The sequence below is a fragment of the Triticum aestivum genome, chromosome 7B (assembly GCF_018294505.1).
Source record: "Triticum aestivum cultivar Chinese Spring chromosome 7B, IWGSC CS RefSeq v2.1, whole genome shotgun sequence".
Taxonomy (NCBI): domain Eukaryota; kingdom Viridiplantae; phylum Streptophyta; class Magnoliopsida; order Poales; family Poaceae; genus Triticum; species Triticum aestivum.
The window spans coordinates 594895177-594913740 of NC_057813.1; the positions used below are offsets into that span (position 1 = coordinate 594895177).

The 18564-nt window shown below is 47.9% G+C and overlaps 1 protein-coding gene across 1 annotated transcript; it reads left to right on the forward strand.

Annotated features, from left to right (window-relative positions):
- The first annotated feature begins 602 nt into the window (after positions 1 to 602).
- On the forward strand, positions 603 to 2940 carry LOC123159002 (28 kDa ribonucleoprotein, chloroplastic). The gene is made up of 5 exons (XM_044576806.1): positions 603 to 839; positions 1406 to 1654; positions 1759 to 2076; positions 2173 to 2478; positions 2583 to 2940. The coding sequence occupies exons 1-5, from the start codon at positions 663 to 665 to the stop codon at positions 2637 to 2639; spliced, it is 1107 nt and encodes a 368-aa protein (XP_044432741.1). The 5' UTR covers positions 603 to 662; the 3' UTR covers positions 2640 to 2940.
- The last annotated feature ends 15624 nt before the right edge of the window (positions 2941 to 18564 follow it).

Below are 18564 nucleotides of genomic sequence, written 5' to 3' on the forward strand. Positions count from 1 at the left end.
TTCCTTTTGTTTCTTACACGTGTGTATCAAGTGTGTCTGGATAGGTGCTGCATGTTTCTCAAAACAAAGTTGGTGTTGAAAACTTTCGGACTTACCTATCAGGGTTCCTATTCGGAATTCATGGCTTCCTTTCCCGGTATTGCAGACGACGGTGAAGCAGTGAAGATCTTGGCGTCCAAGTGGTCTCATCTCGGATGACGGCAAGGCTCAATCCATGCAGGTGTTGTCAAGGACTCGATTGCGTTTTTCTTTCTCTGTTGAGGGTCCTTCCTACATTACTCAGGGACAACTTCGTAATTTCTTAGTTACTTTGGTTCCCGTTGTAATCTGCTCTGTACCGACGGGTTATGCTTAATGCAATAATGCAGTTCCCGGGCCTTCCAGGCCCTCCTTGTTCAAAAAATAATAACGATTAGTGCAAAACACGTGGTTCGTAGAAACAAAGCTTATAAATAATTTGGATTGCTTACCGCATGTGTCACGTCGTTTCGTGAAAACAAAGTTGATGATGAAGATAAAGTCCCCTCATGTTGTGGGGTCTTAATTCAGTTTAAAAAAAAGTTGTGGTCTTAAATGATTACTACTATAAAAATATAGCTCAACGAACCTACCCACTGTGCCACCTTCCACTATAATCTCCTCGGTCCCCAGCCCCAGCGTCCATGGCGACGGCCTTCTCTGTCACCACCACGTCCCTGAGCGCCGTCGTCGCCGCCTTCCCGGCCCGGCGCCCGAATCCATTCCTCGTGCTCCTCTCCTCGGCGGCGCGCCCCCATCTTCGTCTTGGCGCCGCCCGCCCAACGCGCCTCCCGGTCCCACTCGCCGCCTCCTTCTCCGAGGTGAGCATATGCAGCAAATCGCCGATCGAGTTCCTTACTTACGTGCGTATGCCTCAACTGAGATTCGCTCGCACGCCGGCATGCACAACTGAAACTGGCACCCGATCCGGCCGATCGCCGTAGCAGCTGCGTCCGGCCGTTTCATACGTGAATGCCTGATTGGTTCGAGTGTATGTGATGTGCTTGCGTTGTTGTGCGGAGAAAGTTCTTGATTACCAGATTTGTGTCTTCAGTTTATGTTGTTGAGAGAGAAATTCCGTGTAGCATGTTCAGAAAACTTTAATTTGGGATAGAAAAGGGTCCTACGTACTGTGCACAGATCTGGCTAGACACAACTCGATGCGCTGCTGCATCTGCTTAATCATACTCCTACACTCTGTATAGGAATATCACAAGTGCAATTTTATTGGGAAAACGATAATCCATATATATGTATATATCCACATTAGCTTCAAAAAATCGTCTTTAAACCACACTTGTATTTTTTTAGCCAATAAACCACACTTGCATTAGTATTTGAAACATATAAATCTTTCATCTTATTCTAAAATGCAATCTTCATCTAGGATCCACGTGGCTATGGGTTGGAAAGGCCTCCCCATGATGTTGGGTCTTCTTCATTCCGCATGTACGTGGGCAACCTGTCATGGCGCCTAGATGACTCCAGGTTGGCACAACTATTCAGCGAGCACGGCACCGTGGTCTTCGCTAAGATCATGCGTGACTTCCAAACCGGGCGCTCAAAGGGATTCGGCTTTGTAGCAATGGCATCACAGGAGGAACGCGAGGAGGCCATCGCGGCCCTCAACGGCCAGGTGAGTGTGTGTGTACCCGATTTGTCTCTCATTTACATATAGTGCCATGCAAGATATATAGCCAATGTCACGGTGACTCTCAGATGGTAATCTGAACTCTGCAGATATTGGAGGGGCTTGCCCTACGAGTGAGTGCCGCGGAGGAGCCAGACGTGACTGTAAGCAAGGCGGCTCCAGGAGGCGCCCGGGTGGAAAGCCCTCCGCCCCGTCATGTTGCTGAGCCTTCATTTCGGTTGCACGTGAGCAACCTGTCATCGAGAGTGGATGACTCTAGGCTGGCACAAATGTTCAGCCAGCACGGCAAAGTGGCCTATACTAAGGTCATCCGTGATTTCCGTAGCGGGCGCTCGAAGGGATTCGGTTTCGTAGAGATGTCTTCGCGGGGGGAAATGGACAACGCCATCACAGCCCTCCATGGACAGGTTCGTTGGTAGTCGATCTCTTTGTCATTTACATAACGAAAAGTAATAACCAATGTCACAACGAGCGAGTCTCGGATTGCTATCTGAATTCTGCAGAGCTTGGAGGGGCGTGCCATACGAGTGAGTGCCGCGGAGGTGCCAGGCATGGCCGTAAGCAAGGCGGCTCCAGGGGTAGAAAGTCCTCCCCGTCATGTTGTTGGACCTTCGTTCCGGTTGCACGTGAACAACCTGTCGTTGAACATGGACGACTCTAGGCTTGCTCAGATGTTCAGCCAGCACGGCAAAGTGGCCTATGCTAAGGTTATTCGTGATATCCATAGCGAGCGCTCAAAGGGATTCGGTTTCGTAGAGATGGCATCGCAGGAGGATATGGACAATGCCATCACAGCCCTCCACGGACAGGTTCGTTGGTAGTCGATATCTTTGTCATTTACATAACGAATAGTAATAACCAATGAACCAATGTCACGACGAGCGAGTCTCGGATTGCTATCTGAATTCTCCAGAGCTTGGAGGGGCATGTCATACGAGTGAGTGCCGTGGAGGAGCAGTCGTCATCATGAAGGATCAGATGAAGATGCATTTGGTGGTGGATTGCAGCAAAGCTTTCTGCACAATAATCATGATACGGGTTTAGACTTTAGACCCTCCATCATCCTCCCATCTCGGAACATTTCAGTTGTGATATATAGTACCTTGCACGTAACTCGTAAGTACGGCAATGTCTATTATACATGTTATGTATTCATCAACTAAACACATGAATGCTACGCCCATCCATCTTGTTGAAAGGAAACTGATGAAGGACATTTTATTGTTGGTTCTGAAGTTTGATTATTATTATTATTATTATTATTATTATTATTATTATTATTTTGCAATTACGTGCTTCATATTCATAGCAAAAGGGCATGTATGTTGCAACGAAGCATTTACCGTGAAAGAGGCAATTAAGAAAAGAAATTGACCTACCATGTGCTGGGCATTAGTATCAGATCCGACAACCTGCATGCTTCTAATCCAGTGGCCTTGCACCAGTCTGATGAAGCAAGGGATCAGTAGTCTAATCTCAAGCGGCTCTCATTTAAATTTAGATGAGGGTCGCCATCTGTGGCTGTTAGAGCATCTACAGCCGGGCATATCAAACCCGCTTCATACGTCCGGGCGGGCCGCTCGGTCATTGTTCGGTCATAAAATTTTGACCTGGACGGGCATCTCAAACGAGTCTCAAATGCCCGAGCTGACCGACACCCTTTATATCCAGTCCAAATATGAGGGCGTCCGGGCACGCCTGTCACGTCGGACCTGGCCCACCCGACCCGACATATATTACTCCCCATTCGCTCGCCGGACCAAACCCTAGCCGGCTCGATGGACATCGGCAAGGCGGAGTCACATTCTCCGACGCCCTGTACAATGCACCAGTCCGGGCGCCGCAACAACATCGTGGTGGATCTCGCTGGCTCGTCCTAGGACGGACCCATCATCGATCTGACGTCCACCGGCACCCAACGGGTTCCGGGCTCAGACGAGGAAGAGTAAGGCATGGGAGACGGCGGTGCCTTCAGTCCAGTAAGCCGACTCGTGTCCCATGCCCTATCTCACCTTGCCGGCGACCAGACCAACACTCTAAGGGGCGCAGCCGGCCGCCGGACATGGCCACAGCAAAACCCGACGAAGCTCCACTCAAAGATCCCTATGTTGTAAGTAATAATATGGAATGCATTTTTTAAGGTGTGATAGGTCACTGTCTGCGGACGCGTCCGCAGGTGTTTGAGGGGTCGGATTAGGCAAGTCCGGCTGTAGATGCTCTTACACCATTTTGATACTTTTGTTATCACCGTAAACCGCTCTAGAGAACAATAAAGTAAGGGTCATTTGTATTTCTGTCCCTAACTCGAACCACCTAATCAGATATACCCCTAATTCAGAAGCCTGCTCAAAAATGCCCCTCCGCCGTTATGTGCCCTTACAGAAATGCCCCTCCGCGCCGTTTCCGTCAGGTCAAAGGGCTTTGACCGTTTTCCTCACGTTTGCTGGACATTTTTGCCCCTCTGTGCACATCCCACTTACAGGTGGGACCTACCTAGGAAAAGGAAAAAAAACCTCTCTGTCTAACTTACACGTGGAGCCCACCAATAAAAAAAGGTCTCCCTCTCTCATAACATCCCCCTCTCTCTCCCTGACATGTGGGCCATTTGGAACCAATGTCAGGGTCAACTCCTGTTCTCACGTGGTCACGACGAGGCTTGGCGGCTCGGCCGGTGGCCGTCGCCGGTGAGGGACAGGCGCCTGCGTGTGAGGGCCGTGGTGGGAGGCTCGGGGTGGTCCGGCGGAGGGGGTGGAGCCGCCTCCCATAGCTATCGTTGGAGCTATCACGGGAGCAATCGCCTGAGAGCGCCTGGGAGCTACGGTCGACGACGCCGTTAGACACCGCGGCCGGAGTCCAAATCCAGCCATACGAGCATGTCCATGAGCTTCGTCGGGTGCCTCTCGTCCGCCCTGCGCAGTGAATCGGGCCTGGGGCTGCCGTAGACGACGCCCGGGACGTCGAACTCCGCCAAGGCCGTCGCTCTTCCCGTCCTAAATTCGGCCGCCATGAGCCATTCTTCACCAACCCGACCTCTCTCAAGTCATCTAGGAAAGCTCGCACCCCTACTCTCATCATCCCCTGCCCGATTCCGTGCCCGGAGCCCCCTGCTCGAAGCCGGCCGCCATGACTGACCTCGGCTGTGTGTTGGCCATGCGTGTGCGCATCTACACCCTGCTGCGCCGGTGAGCTTGCGCCTCGCGTCGCTCGCATGGCTGGCGCCCTCCCCACGCGGTGAACCGCCCCCGTACGGCGAACAACCGGCGAGCGCATCCGCTGACGGCCGGGAAAGAGAAAGGATGAGGGAGAGTGTTTTTTTCCTTGGTAGGTCCCATGTGTCACTGAGTGACCCATGGTAGATCTGAGCTGACCTAGTTTTCCTTTTATTTATTTCGAATGGGTCCCGCATGTAAGTGTCACATGGAGTCAGGGGCAAAATGTCCGACTAACATCCAGAAAACGGTCAAAGCCCTTTGACCTAACGGAAACGGCACGGAAGGGCATTTCCATAAGGGCACATAACGGTGAAGGGGCAAATTTGAGCAGGCTTTAAAATTAGGGACAAATCTGAGTAGTGGGTTCGAGTTAAGGACACAGATGTAAAAGACCCATAAAGTAAACCGCTCTGGAGTACATGTTTTTTTGTGGCTGGTGTCTTCTGATCTATATTAACCGTTTCTTAGCCGCTGCCGGCTGCTTCTACAAGATCCCGAACTTGTTTGCTCGATCAAGAAGGCATCGAGATTTTCTCGTGGCGTGTCATCGATGAATGCAGGAGAAAGAATATTTCGACACCCATAAAAATTTGGATGTAATTCCTTTTCTATACAGACGTGTTTGTAGCTCGCGACCGACGTGCATCGGCGTGTCGGTGTGTGAAGGCGTGCAGTGTTCGATCGTCTCGGAATAAAGGCGTGCTCTGTCGAGGCTAATGAACATGTGTGGTTGACAAAACATGATGAGACATGATCACATGATTAAACTTTTGACTACTCGATCGATCTTCTCCATATAAAGTCGTCTCCTGCTCGTGGAAACGTACAAGCCCTCGAAGAAACGTGACAGGATATGCAGAAAGCGCAACATGGCGATCCCGAACAGAGCCTCACGATCAAAGCTTAAGCATACAAATGCCAACCCCAACGTCACGATGCTGATCTCATAAATTATGATGGGAAGTCACCGCCAACCAGAAAAAACACAAGATCGCCGACGGCTCCACGTCGACGAGATGAGCTGTCGAAGTTGGAAACGCCAAGCAACACACGGAGCCGCCCGAAATAAACCAGGCAATGCCAGGAGATTCTGTGAAGGATTGCCATTGCGTGTACCACGGAACTCAATCAGGAATTCCGGATGCATGAAAAGTGGCCGCCTGGCTGTTCCGTCTGCTAGCCGCATATGGCCGGCCGGCCCCTAGCTTAGCCTGCATCATGCATGTCACTGGATCGGGAGAAACAGATGGTGCTCGGCGTGGCCCATGCATGCATGCGTTTCTTCTCCCGTGCCCTTCTGATTTTGCCCTTTCTCTGTTTTGTCCTCATGTGTAACTTTCTGGTGTAAGCAAAATTGAAGGGGCCTACGTGTACGTGTTTCCCCTGAATACCGCCCCAAAACAGGTGACAGCTCACAAAGGTCGTAAGGCCCACGTGGTTATCTGGCTTCACTGTGGTTAACTGATAGTGATCCACACATCCAGGATAAGGACGATGGTTCTTCACAGATTAAAAGAGACCAACTACAAAAAGAGAAGCTCAACATGACAAGGTATATATAATGTCAAAGTCATACACTCGTATAATCCTGTTTGGAATCGATAAAAGAAAAGCTGGGAATAATATACCCTGCAAAGCCTTATTAAAAAGAAAGAAAACTAGATGGGCAAACCGGACATTCCATCGGCATATGTCAAACTTCTTCTCTTTTCGCAAACATGAGTTTATTTTAGAGAGAAAGCATGAGCTTTTGGCCACAAGTGGAGACGTCTGATGGGAACGCTGCATCCATCCATCCATCCATCCATCCACACTTGACGAGAGGGTGCGGCAGCGCTGGTCCAAGGAGATGTGGCCGGGACCGCAAGGGTTCCAGGATAAGGACGGACCCGCTCTGTTGCTCATCTCATTTCCACCACGAGTTCAACGTGCGTGCACCCTCGGTCGCGCTGTGCGCCAGCCAAGCGTCTCCTACCTGACCACTGACTGATGCATCATGCACGTATGGACCACGGATACGCGGCGTCCAACCTGGCGAAAACGATTCTGATTTTGAAACCGACACGTTGAGAACACACGCCGTGATCACATCCGAACGGCTGTGCGTGTCGATCAAAGAGCATGCCTTCTTTTTCGAAGTCTATACCCCGGAATGTTCCATTGCTGTTGTCCTGCTATTTGCTTGCTGCTATGGCAGTCTTTCTACCACAAAGATATGGATTCAGTAATCCACAATTGCAAAACCTTTTTTTTTACCACAACCCTCTCGAATGTCCTAACACCACAAACAATTGCACGTACCGGGCATACTCAAGCAACTTGGATGCCAAAAAACTGAGTTTTTTTGTTAAACGATTGTGCTATATTTTTTTACGAATCTATTATTAATGCGCCGGTGTGGCCACTCTCAAATTCAGTAAAGCCACTCTTGTGATAGTATCTCGATGGTGAAGACGGCGTGTCATACTTAAAAAGTTATATCGCTCCAAGCCAGTAGCGACACCACACTGCAGGAATGCACCGGGGGCCTTGTGATATGCGGAGCGGCCGGCTCTGGCTTCCCCATGTCCGGCAGTTGGGTCGGCAATGTTGGGTGCCATGGCTGCGACTTGGTATTGTTCAACTTGGGTCTGTGTTGTGGCAAGCAACAGTTGGGCGACCGTTCAAGGCCTCTTTGGCCAGTGGCGGCGCTCTCCATGTGTGGCTGGTAAGATGAGATGCAATCTATGGACGTTGGCTTGATGCGAAGAGTATGGTTGTGCAGCGGAGGTGGCGAGATTTTTAATCTAGCACATATAGCTGCTCGGATCGTGGAAAAGGGGTGGCAAATTGACTTTGGTTTGTGGTGCTTCTCAAGTACCCTATCTCGAACTCCGAGGTAACAAACCTAGGTTTGGCCCAAGTTGATTATACCTGGCAATGACAATGTTTTGCATCATTACCTTGTTGAAGGCATTGCTCGGATATGCTTGGATGTTCTTCAGGGTGAAAACCTAGACTTGGCTTAGTGGCTGGATCCAATGATGGCGGCGCTTGAGCGTCGTTCCCTTCATAAAAGCGTTCTTGTTGAAGAACCTCACAGTCCATGTGGTGCCAAAAAATGGTTGGTGCGGATATGGTCGTCCTTGTAGTTTGTCGATCGATTCATGTTTTTTTCTTACCCAGACATAGTTTTGGTCTTGTATGACTTTGCTCTTTGCCGAAGCGATTTTTTTGTATGTGTGTGTTCGTGTTTGTTGTGTGCATTCTAGTTGTGTAGAGGCCAGGTGTGTATTCATTATGTTTGTATCCACTTGATGCTTCATTTTAAGCCAATGAAACCCATCCTTTGTCGAAAATTCTTATTCTATTAGAATTGTCACGACAGATACTAGAGATTGTACAAAGGTCATAAATCCACCGCCATCTCTTTCCTCCTCCACAAGAAAAACTCTCCTCCTCCCGTCGGCGCCATCGCTGGTCCGCCCCATCTTCGATGGCTTCTAGGCCATGGAGGTGCGGAGGATCTCGGTCCCCTGCCGGTGGGAGGACCCCGTTCTCACTCTGTTAGGTTCAGCGTCTTGGTTAGGGTTGTGTGGCGGCGACGATGTCCCTTGATAGGAATAATGTCTCCCACGTTCTATCCCCTTCCTGATGGTGCGTCTAGTATCGTCGGAGGGCGTGTGGAAGTGTGTCTCCGTTGGATCTCATGGGATTTGGTCGGTGCTGGTCTTCGGTGGATATGTTTGGATCCAGTCTTCGCTCGTCTTTGTTCGGGTATTTATAGATTTGATCCTTTTGATCTACGACTTTCTTCATCGGCGATGGTTGCTACTCTGGTGCATTCGTCCTATGGAACCTTAGCACGACGACTTTCCGACTGTCTACTACAACAAGGTTTGCTCGGCTTTGGTGAAGGGGGGGGGGGGGGGGGGGGCGATGACGGCAGCGCACCTTCGGCACGCTCCAGTCCTTGTAGTCGTCGCTAGGTGTGGTCCATGAACAAGGTTGTAATTTTTATTGCATCTTTTGTTCTTTGTACTACCATGATTGAAGATGAATAGATTGGAAGTTTCTCGCAGAAAAAAAGATACTACATATTGTAGAATTTCAAATATCTCCCCCGCCCCCCGCGTCTGGCGACACGGGGAAACCCTCGCTGCCGCACCCAGGGGCTGCATGGCCTCGGCTGCTCCTCACCCTACTACTTCCTCCCTCCTGAAAGGTGCAACCTTCCCTCCTATTGCTGCTACTTGGGTGAGTTTGAGGCCCATGGTGGAGGCAATCGGGCTAGCCGAGTCATAGTACGGACAGCTGGGTGATGACCCACAAGTATAGGGGATCAATCATAGTCCTTTCGATAAGTAAGAGTGTCGAGCCCAACGAGGAGCAGAAGGAAATGACAAGCGGTTTTTAGCAAGGTAATTTCTGCAAGCACTGAAATTATCGGTAACCGGTAGTTTGATAGGAAGACAATTTGTTACAAGTAATAAGTAACAATAGTAACTATAAGTGCAGCAAGGTAGCCCAATCCTTTTTGTAGCAAAGGACAGGCCGGAACAGTCTCTTATGTAAGTAAAACATTCTTGAGGACACATGGGAATTGCATCTAGTCACTTCCATCATGTTGGTTTGATTCGCATTTGCTACTTTGATAATTTGATATGTGGGTGGACCGGTGCTTGGGTGTTGTTTTTACTTGAACAAGCCTCCCACTTATGATTAACCCCTCTCGCAAGCATCCGCAACTACAAAATAAGAATCAAGATAAAATCTAAACATAGCATTAAACATATGGATCCAAATCAGCCCCTTACGAAATAGCGCATAAACTAGGGTTTAAACTTCTGTCACTCTAGCAACCCATCATCTAATAACTACTCCACAATGCCTTCCCTTAGGCCCAAAGATGGTGAAGTGTCATGTAGTCGACATCCACATAACACCACTAAGGGAATCACAACCTACACATCATCAAAATATCAAGTGAATACCAAATTCACGATTACTTATGACAAGACTTCTCCCATCTCCTCAAGAACAAAAGCAACTACTCACAAATCATAATCATTCTCAAGATCAGAGGGATATTAAATGGCATAATAGATCTGAACATATAATCTTCCACCAAATAAACCAACTAGCATCAACTACAAGATGCAATCAACACTACTAGTCACCCACATGTATCAATCTGAGGTTTTTGATACAAAGATTGAACAGTAGAGATGAACTAGGGTTTTGAGATGAGATGGTGTTGGTGACGATGTTGATGAAGATTAATCCTCCCAAGATGACAGGGTTGTTGGTGATGAAGATGGCTTCGATTTCTCCCTCCCGGAGGGAAGTTTCCCCAGCGGAATCGCTCCGCCGAAGAGCAAAAGTGCTCCTGCCCAAGTTCCACCTTGAGACGGTGATGACCCACAAGTATAGGGGATCTATCGTAGTCCTTTAGATAAGTAAGAGTGTCGAACCCAGCGAAGAGCAGAAGGAAATGACAAGCGGTTTTCAGTAAGGTGTTCTCTGCAAGCATTGAAATTATCGGTAACAGATAGTTTTGTGATAGGATAATTCGTAACGGGTAACAAGTAACAAGAGTAACTAAGGTGTAGCAAGTTGGCCCAATCCTTTTTGTAGCAAAGGACAAGCCAGGACAAACTCTTATATAAAGCAAAGCGCTCCCGAGGACACATGGGAATTTTTGTCAAGCTAGTTTTCATCATGCTCATATGGTTCGCATTCGTTACTTTGATAATTTGATATGTGGGTGGACCGGTGCTTGGGTACTGCCCTTCCTTGGACAAGCATCCCACTTATGATTAACCCCCCTCGCAAGTATCCGCAACTACGAAAGAAGAATTAGGTTAAACCTAACCATAGCATGAAACATATGGATCCAAATCAGCCCCTTACGAAGCAATGCATAAACTAGGGTTTAAGCTTCTGTCACTCTAGCAACCCATCATCTACTTATTACTTCCCAATGCCTTCCCCTAGGCCCAAACAATGGTGAAGTGTCATGTAGTCGACATTCACATAACACCACTAGAGGAAAGACAACATACATCTCATCAAATATCGAACGAATACCAAATTCACGTGATTACTTATAACAAGACTTCCCCCATGTCCTTAGGAACAAACGTAACTACTCACAAATCATATTCATGTTCATAATCAGAGGGGTATTAATATGCATTATGGATCTGAACATATGATCTTCCACCGAATAAACCAACTAGCATCAACTACAAGGAGTAATCAACACTACTAGCAACCCACAGGTACCAATTTGAGGTTTTGAGACAAAGATTGGATACAAGAGATGAACTAGTGTTTGAGAGGAGATGGTGCTGGTGAAGATGTTGATGGAGATTGACCCCCTCTCGATGAGAGGATCGATGGTGATGACGATGGCGACGATTTCCCCCTCTCGGAGTGATGTTTCCCCTGCAGAACAGCTCCGTCAAAGCCCTAGATTGGTCCCGCCCAGGTTCTGCCTCGGGAAAGCTTCCTTGTGATTTTTTCCAGGGCAGAAGACACCATATAGCAGAAGATGGGCATCGGGGGCCTGCCAGGTGGCCCATGAGGCAGGGGGCGCGCCCAGGGGGTAGTGAAGGAAATATGCCCTAGAGGCAATAATAAAGTTATTATTTATTTCCTCATGTCATGATAAATGTTTATTATTCATGCTAGAACTATATTAACCGGAAACATAATTTGAATACATAGACAAACATAGTGTCACTAGTATGCCTCTACTTGACTAGCTCATTGATCAAAGATGGTTGAGTTTCCTAACCATGGATATGAGTTATCGTTTGATCAGTGGGATCACATCATTAGAAGAATGATGTGATTGACTTGACCCATTTTGTTAGCTTATCAAGTTTAGTATGTTGTTATTGCTTTCTTCATGACTTATACATGTTCCTATGAATATGAGATTAGGTAACTCCCGCTTACCGGAGGAACACTTTGTGTGCTACCAAACGTCACAACGTAACTGGGTGATTATAAAGGTGCTCTACAGGTGTCTCCGAAGGTACTTGTTGAGTTGACGTATTTCGAGATTAGGATTTGTCACTCCGATTGTCGGAGAGGTATCTCTGGGACCTCTCGGTAATGCACATCACTATAAGCCTTGCAAGCAATGTAGCTAATGAGTTAGTTACGGGATGATGCATTACGTAACGAGTAAAGAGACTTGCCGATAACGAGATTGAACTAGGTATTGATATACCGACGATCGAATCTCGGGCAAGTAACATACCGATGACAAAGGGAACAACGTATGTTGTTATGCGGTTTGACCGATAAAGATCTTCATAGAATATGTGGGAGCCAATATGAGCATCCAGGTTCCGCTATTGGTTATTGACCGGAGATGTGTCTCGGTCATGTCTACATAGTTCTCGAACCCGTAGGGTCTGCACGCTTAAAGTTCGATGACGGTTATATTATGAGTTTATGTGTTTTGATGTACCGAAGGTAGTTCAGAGTCTCGGCTGTGATCACAGACATGATGAGGAGTCTCGAAATGGTCGAGACATAAAGATCGATATATTGGACGACTATATTTGGACACTGGAATGGTTCCGGGTGAGATCGGGATAATACCGGAGCACTGGGAGATTATCGGAACCCCCTGGGAGGTATATGAGCCTTAATGGGCTTTAGTGGAAAGGAGGGGAAAGGAGCAAGGGAGGGGCGCGCCCCCTCCAAGCCCAATCCGGATTGGGAAGGCCCCCCTTCCTTCCTCCCTCCTTCCTCTTCCTTCCCTCTCCCTCTCCAAATAGGAAAAGGAGGTGTCCTACTCCCGGTGGGAGTAGGACTCCCCCCCTTGGGCGCGCCTTCTCCTCCTGGTCGGCCCTCTCCTCCCCTCCTTTATATACGGAGGAGGGTTGCACCCCATAGACACAACAATTGATCCCTTGGATCTCTTAGTCGTGTGTGGTGCCCCCCTCCACCATAATCCACCTCGATAATATCGTAGCAGTGCTTAGGCGAAGCCTTGCGTCGGTAGAACATCATCATCGTCACCACACCGTCGTGCTGACGGAACTCTTCCTCAAAGCTTGGCTGGATCGGAGTTCGAGGGACGTCCTCGAGTTGAACGTGTGCTGAACTCGGAGGTGTCGTGCATTCGGTACTTGATCGGTTGGATCATGAAGACGTACGACTACATCAACCGCGTTGTGCTAACGCTTCCACTTTCGGTCTACGAGGGTACATGGACAACACTCTCCCCTCTCGTTGCTATGCATCACCATGATCTTGCGTGTGCGTAGGAAAATTTTGAAATTACTACGTTACCCAACAGGTAGGGCGCGCCCTCCACCCTCATGGTTGCTGGGTGGGCCCCTCTGGTGCTTTCTTCGCCCAATATTTTTAATATATTCCAAAACTGACTTTCATGGAGTTTTAGGACTTTTGGAGTTGTGCAAAATAGGTCTCTAATATTTGCTCCTTTTCCAGCCCAGAATTCCAGTTGCCGGCATTCTCCCTCTTCGTGTAAACCTTATAAAATAAGAGAGAAAAGGCATAAGTATTGTGACATAACATGTAATAACAGCCCATAATGCAATAAATATCGATATAAAAGCATGATGCAAAATGGATGTATCAACTCCCCCAAGCTTAGACCTCGCTTGTCCTCAAGCGAAAGTCGATATCAAAAAATATGTCCATATGTTTAAAGATAGAGGTGTCAATAAAATAAAATATGAACATGAGGGCATCATGATCATTCTTAGAACAGCAACATATATATTTTCATATGATTTCTTATGCTTAAGTAACAAACTATTCATAATGTAAAGTATGAATCAGAAACTTCTTTGAAAACTAGCAAACTATAATCTCAGTCATTGAAACAATTGCAATTTATCATAACATCAGAAAGAGTGAATACAAGAGCTTTTCAGCAAGCCCACATACTCAACTATAATTTAATCTTTCATAATTGCTAACACTCACGCGATACTTATGGGTATGAAGTTTCAATCGGACATAGAGGAAGATAGAGGCTTATAATTTCGCCTCCCAACCTTTTACCTCAAGGGTAATGTCAATAATAATACTTTATGAAAACCTACATCCAATCAGGATCTTTCCAACACATAGTGCTTGCCAAAGTATAAAGTGTAAAAGGGAAATGTGAAGATCACCATGACTCTTGTATAAGGGTAGAAGATAAAATAAAAGATAGGCCCTTCGCAGAGGGAAGCATAGGTTGTCATGCGCTTTTATGGTTGGATGCACAAAATCTTAATGCAAAAGAACATCACTTTATATTATCACTTGTGATAGGGACCTATATTATGCAGTCCGTCGCTTTTATTTCTTCCATATCACAAGCTCATATAAAGCTTATTTTCTCCACACTAATAGATCATACATATTTAGAGAGCAATTTTATTGCTTGCGCCGATGAAAACTTACTTGAAGGATCTTACTCAATCCATAGGTAGGTATGGTGGACTCTCATGGAAAAATTGGGTTTAGGGATGTTTGGAAGCACAAGTAGTATCTCTACTTGGTGCAAAGAATTTGGCTAGCATGAGGGGGAAAGCAAGCTCAACATGTTGGATGATCCATGACAATATAATTTATTTCGGATATAAGAAAACATAACCCATTACATTGTCTTCCTTGTCTAACATCAACTTTTTAGCATGTCATATTTTAATGAGTGCTCACAATCATAAAAGATGTCCAAGATAGTATATTTATATGTGAAAACCTCTCTTTCTTTATTACTTCCAATTAATTGCAACGATGACCAAAACTATGTTTGTGAACTCTCAACAAATTTGTATTCATCATACTCTTTATATGTGAAATCATTGCTCTCCATAAGATCAGTATGATCTTTTTATTTATTTTTATACTTTCTTTTATTCCCTCAAGATCATAGCAAGATAGCAAATGCCCTCAACTCAAAACTAATCTTTATTATATATAACTCACGGACTCGATTACATAGATAGGGATCGAAACAAAACTCAAAGCTAGATCATACTAAAACTTTATTCTACTAGATCAAGATATAACCAAAAGGATCGAACCAAGAAAAATGGTAAAGATAGAAGTGTTATGGTGATACGATACCGGGGCACCTCCTCCAAGCTTGGCAGTTGCGAAGGGGAGTGCCCATACCCATGTTTTTATATCTCTTTCTTTGGGGGGTGATGATGGAGTTGTTGATGATGTAGGCTTGTCGTCCATCTTCCAAGGCATAGGCTCACCATCATAGAAGGATGATCGAGTCTCCGGGATCCTCAAATCTACAGCCAAACTCATCCTCTTGAATCTATATTCATACTCTCAGTTTTGGTTTTGCAGGTCATAGATCTGGGCTTGGAGGTGCTCGATTTTCTCGTGAAGCTTGAAGATGGTCTCCGCAATGTTCTTGGCATCCAGCTTGTGGTTGTTGGTGAACTCCGCGATCATCATGTGGTTGGCGTTGAGTCTGCATTCCACCATCCCTTGGCACTTGAAAACTTGTTGCTCCATTGCTTCGATTCTTGTCTCCACGCTTCCAGTCCTCCTCGGTCCCTCAACATCGCGGATGTGCAACACCCCCTCACGCATCTCAATGGTTTGAGGGTGTTACATCACCTCTGCGAGGTAAGGGTTGATGACCTTCTTGAAAACATGTCCTTGGGGGCGCTTGAAGACGTCATGGTGATCTAGATCTGTCAGAAAAACAGCTCGAAACAAAAGCAGAGGATTTTGTCGTGGTACGGTCGTCAAAACCTTCGGGAGATTATATAATGAATTTTTAAAGACCATAAAAAGTATCTTGCAAGAAGACAGAGTCCAGAGGGCACACAAGGTATCCACGAGGTAGGGGCACGCCTAGGGGGGTAGGGCGCGCCCTCCACCCTCGTGGATGCCATGTGTCTTGAGGGAGTCCTGGATTAAGGGGTCCTCGGTTAGCCGGACTATGTAACATGGGCCGGACTATTGGGCTGTGAAGATACAAGGCAGAAGACATCTTCCCGTGTCCGGATGGGACTCTCCTTGGCGTGGAAGGCAAGCTTGGCGTTCGGATAGGAAGATTCCTTCTTCTGTAACCGACTTCGTACAACCCTAGTCCCCTCCGATGTCTATATAAACCAGAGTGTTTAGTCCGTAGAGGCAATCATAATCATACAGGCTAGACTTGTAGGGTTTTAGCCATTACGATCTCGTGGTAGATCAACTCTTGTAATACTCATATTCATCAAGATCAATCAAGCAGGAAGTAGGGTATTACCTCCATAGAGAGGGCCCGGACCTGGGTAAACATCGTGTCCCCCGCCTCCTATTACCATCGACCTTAGACGCACAGTTCGGGACAAGGTTATTGCATACCTTGATTGTCTTCCAGCTGTTTCTTCACAGGGCCGATCTCTTCCTCGGTCCGCTCCAGACTCTGCTTTAGTTTGGAGACCTTAGCTGCATGAGAGGTCACAGCCAGCAACGAAGCCTGCTTATTCACATAGACATGTCAGGTTAGTCTCCTGCGAAAATTATTTGATCCTCTGTTCGGCTTTTCTTTCCGAACACCGGACAGAGTCTCAGGGGCTACTGTCTATACTATGACATTGTTTTTATACCATTGTGTCGCTCACCTCAAAACCTGTTAGAAGGCTGGTAAAGGCATCGGTCAGTCCGCTCTTAACGGACTGCACCTTCTCAACCACCGTACCCATAAGGATACGGTGTTCCGCAACAATGGAAGCGCCTTTCAGCGCTTCCAGCAAATTATCCGGTGCCTCTGGATGGACAGAGGTCACCGGTGGAATAGGTGCACCGCCTTCTTTTGAAAGAGGTTGCTTGCCTGATTCCAGAGCCGTATAGGTCTCTGAAATTGTATTCTGTTTGGGGCCGAATTGGATATGGGCCCCATCGTCAGTATCCATGGGGATTTGTTCCCTCATGTGTCCGACGGCTGAGGTTTCACCCTCCGGTGCCGCCTTGACGACCTCCTAAGTCTCTCCCTAGCCTGGGATCCTTCGGGACAATGCCTCGGTGCCATCCATGGCCTTGGGAGAGGAGTCCGCTGGAAGGGACCCGCTGTCCATTGCCTCCGGGTATAGTGAATCTCTCAAAGATGAGGACCGCTCAAGGTTGGACCGAGTCGGACTGCAAATGCATGAGTCAACATGATTAAGACTATGAAGTAGAGAGGCCGGATATATGAATGTGTCCGAGTTCTTGAGTACTCATGATTTGGCCAGGGGCTTGTCTCGGGAGCGCCGTTCTAGGCTGCTGTCGACGTCCCACGCGGAGCTATCCGCAGAGGAACCTTTCCCCCTCTTGGACGCCTCTGCCTCCAGATTCGTGGAGGCCTCCCTCTTCTTCCTTCCCCCCTCAGGGGGAGAGTTGCTTTCCTCCTCCTCTTCGTCCTTAGTGGTGGAGGAGTGAGTCTTGGTGTCCTTGGATGTCGCGTTCGAAGCACCCTTGCGACAGAGGCCACCTCTGGTCCCCATGGCCTTCTTCTCCGGCGCTTGATAGGGCGTCGGAACCAGCATCTTCGTCAGAAGTGGAATTGTTGGGTCTTTGGGCAGCATAGCCGGATAGTGAATCTGCTCCGCCTTCTTTGTCCAGCCCTGAGAGAATCAGTAGGGAGGCTTAGGCGTCTTCCTCAAGTATGCAAGTAAAGGATACACCTTGAAAACATGAAAAAACTTACCGGACTAGCGGGATGGGCCAAATCATGCCAACGGTCCTCGGCGATGTCCGGCCACGTCTTGCTGGACTTGAAAAGCACCTTCTAGATGTCTTCGTGCGTAGTGCCAAAGAACTGCGGCAAGGTCTGGTGCTTGGCCGGATCGTACTCCCACAAATGGCACGTCCGGCTTTGGCACAGAAGGATCCGGCGAATAAGCATCACCTGGATCACATTGACGAGCTTGATATTCTTGTTTATCATGCTCCTGATGCGCGTCTGAAGCGCTGTCAGCTCGTGTGACGAAGACCAGTCCAGGCCCTTCTCTGGCCAGGAGGTGAGCCGCATCGAGGCTCCGGACCGGAATTTGAGATTCGCGGCCCAGGTGGTGCCACGCGGCTCTGTGATATAGAACCACGATTTCTGCCACCCTTTGACGGTCTCCACGAAGGAGCCTTCGGGCCATGTGACGTTGGGCATCTTGCTCACCATGGCGCCTCCGCACTCTGCGTGTTGGCCACTCACCACCTTCGGCTTCACATTGAAGATCTTTAACCACAATCCGAAGTGTGGTGGGATGCGGAGGAAAGCCTCGCACATGACAATGAATGCTGAGATGTTGAGGAAAGAATTTGGGGCTAGATCATGGAAATCTAGCCCGTAGTAGAACATGAGTCCACGGACGAATGGGTGGAGAGGAAATCCCAGCCCGCAGACAAAATGGGAGATGAATACTACCCTCTCATGAGGCTCCGGTGTGGGGACGATCTATCCCTTGGCTGGAAATTGGTGGGCCATTTCCTTGGCCAAATACCCAGCCTCCCAGAGCTTTGTAATGTCCTTCTCCTTGACGGAGGAGGCCATCCCCTTTCCCTACGCTCCGGATCTGGACATGGTTGGAGTGCTTTCTTGGGGCGGAAAAGATGAGAACTTGGGTGCTGGAGCTCGAGAATGGGGGAGGCAGAGAGAGAGAGAGAGAAGGCGTGGGTGAAAGGGGGAAATCCTTATCTCTTTATAAAGGCCGTGAATATCAAGCGCCTCTG

What these genes read in the sequence shown, in the direction of transcription:
- LOC123159002 (XM_044576806.1), top strand. Translation starts at nt 663, where the DNA reads ATGGCGACGGCCTTCTCTGTCACCACCACGTCCCTGAGCGCCGTCGTC. An exon ending in TCGCGGCCCTCAACGGCCAG is followed by an intron (nt 1,655 to 1,758) that starts GTGAGTGTGTGT and finishes TGAACTCTGCAG; the next exon opens with ATATTGGAGGGGCTTGCCCT. An exon ending in TCACAGCCCTCCACGGACAG is followed by an intron (nt 2,479 to 2,582) that starts GTTCGTTGGTAG and finishes TGAATTCTCCAG; the next exon opens with AGCTTGGAGGGGCATGTCAT.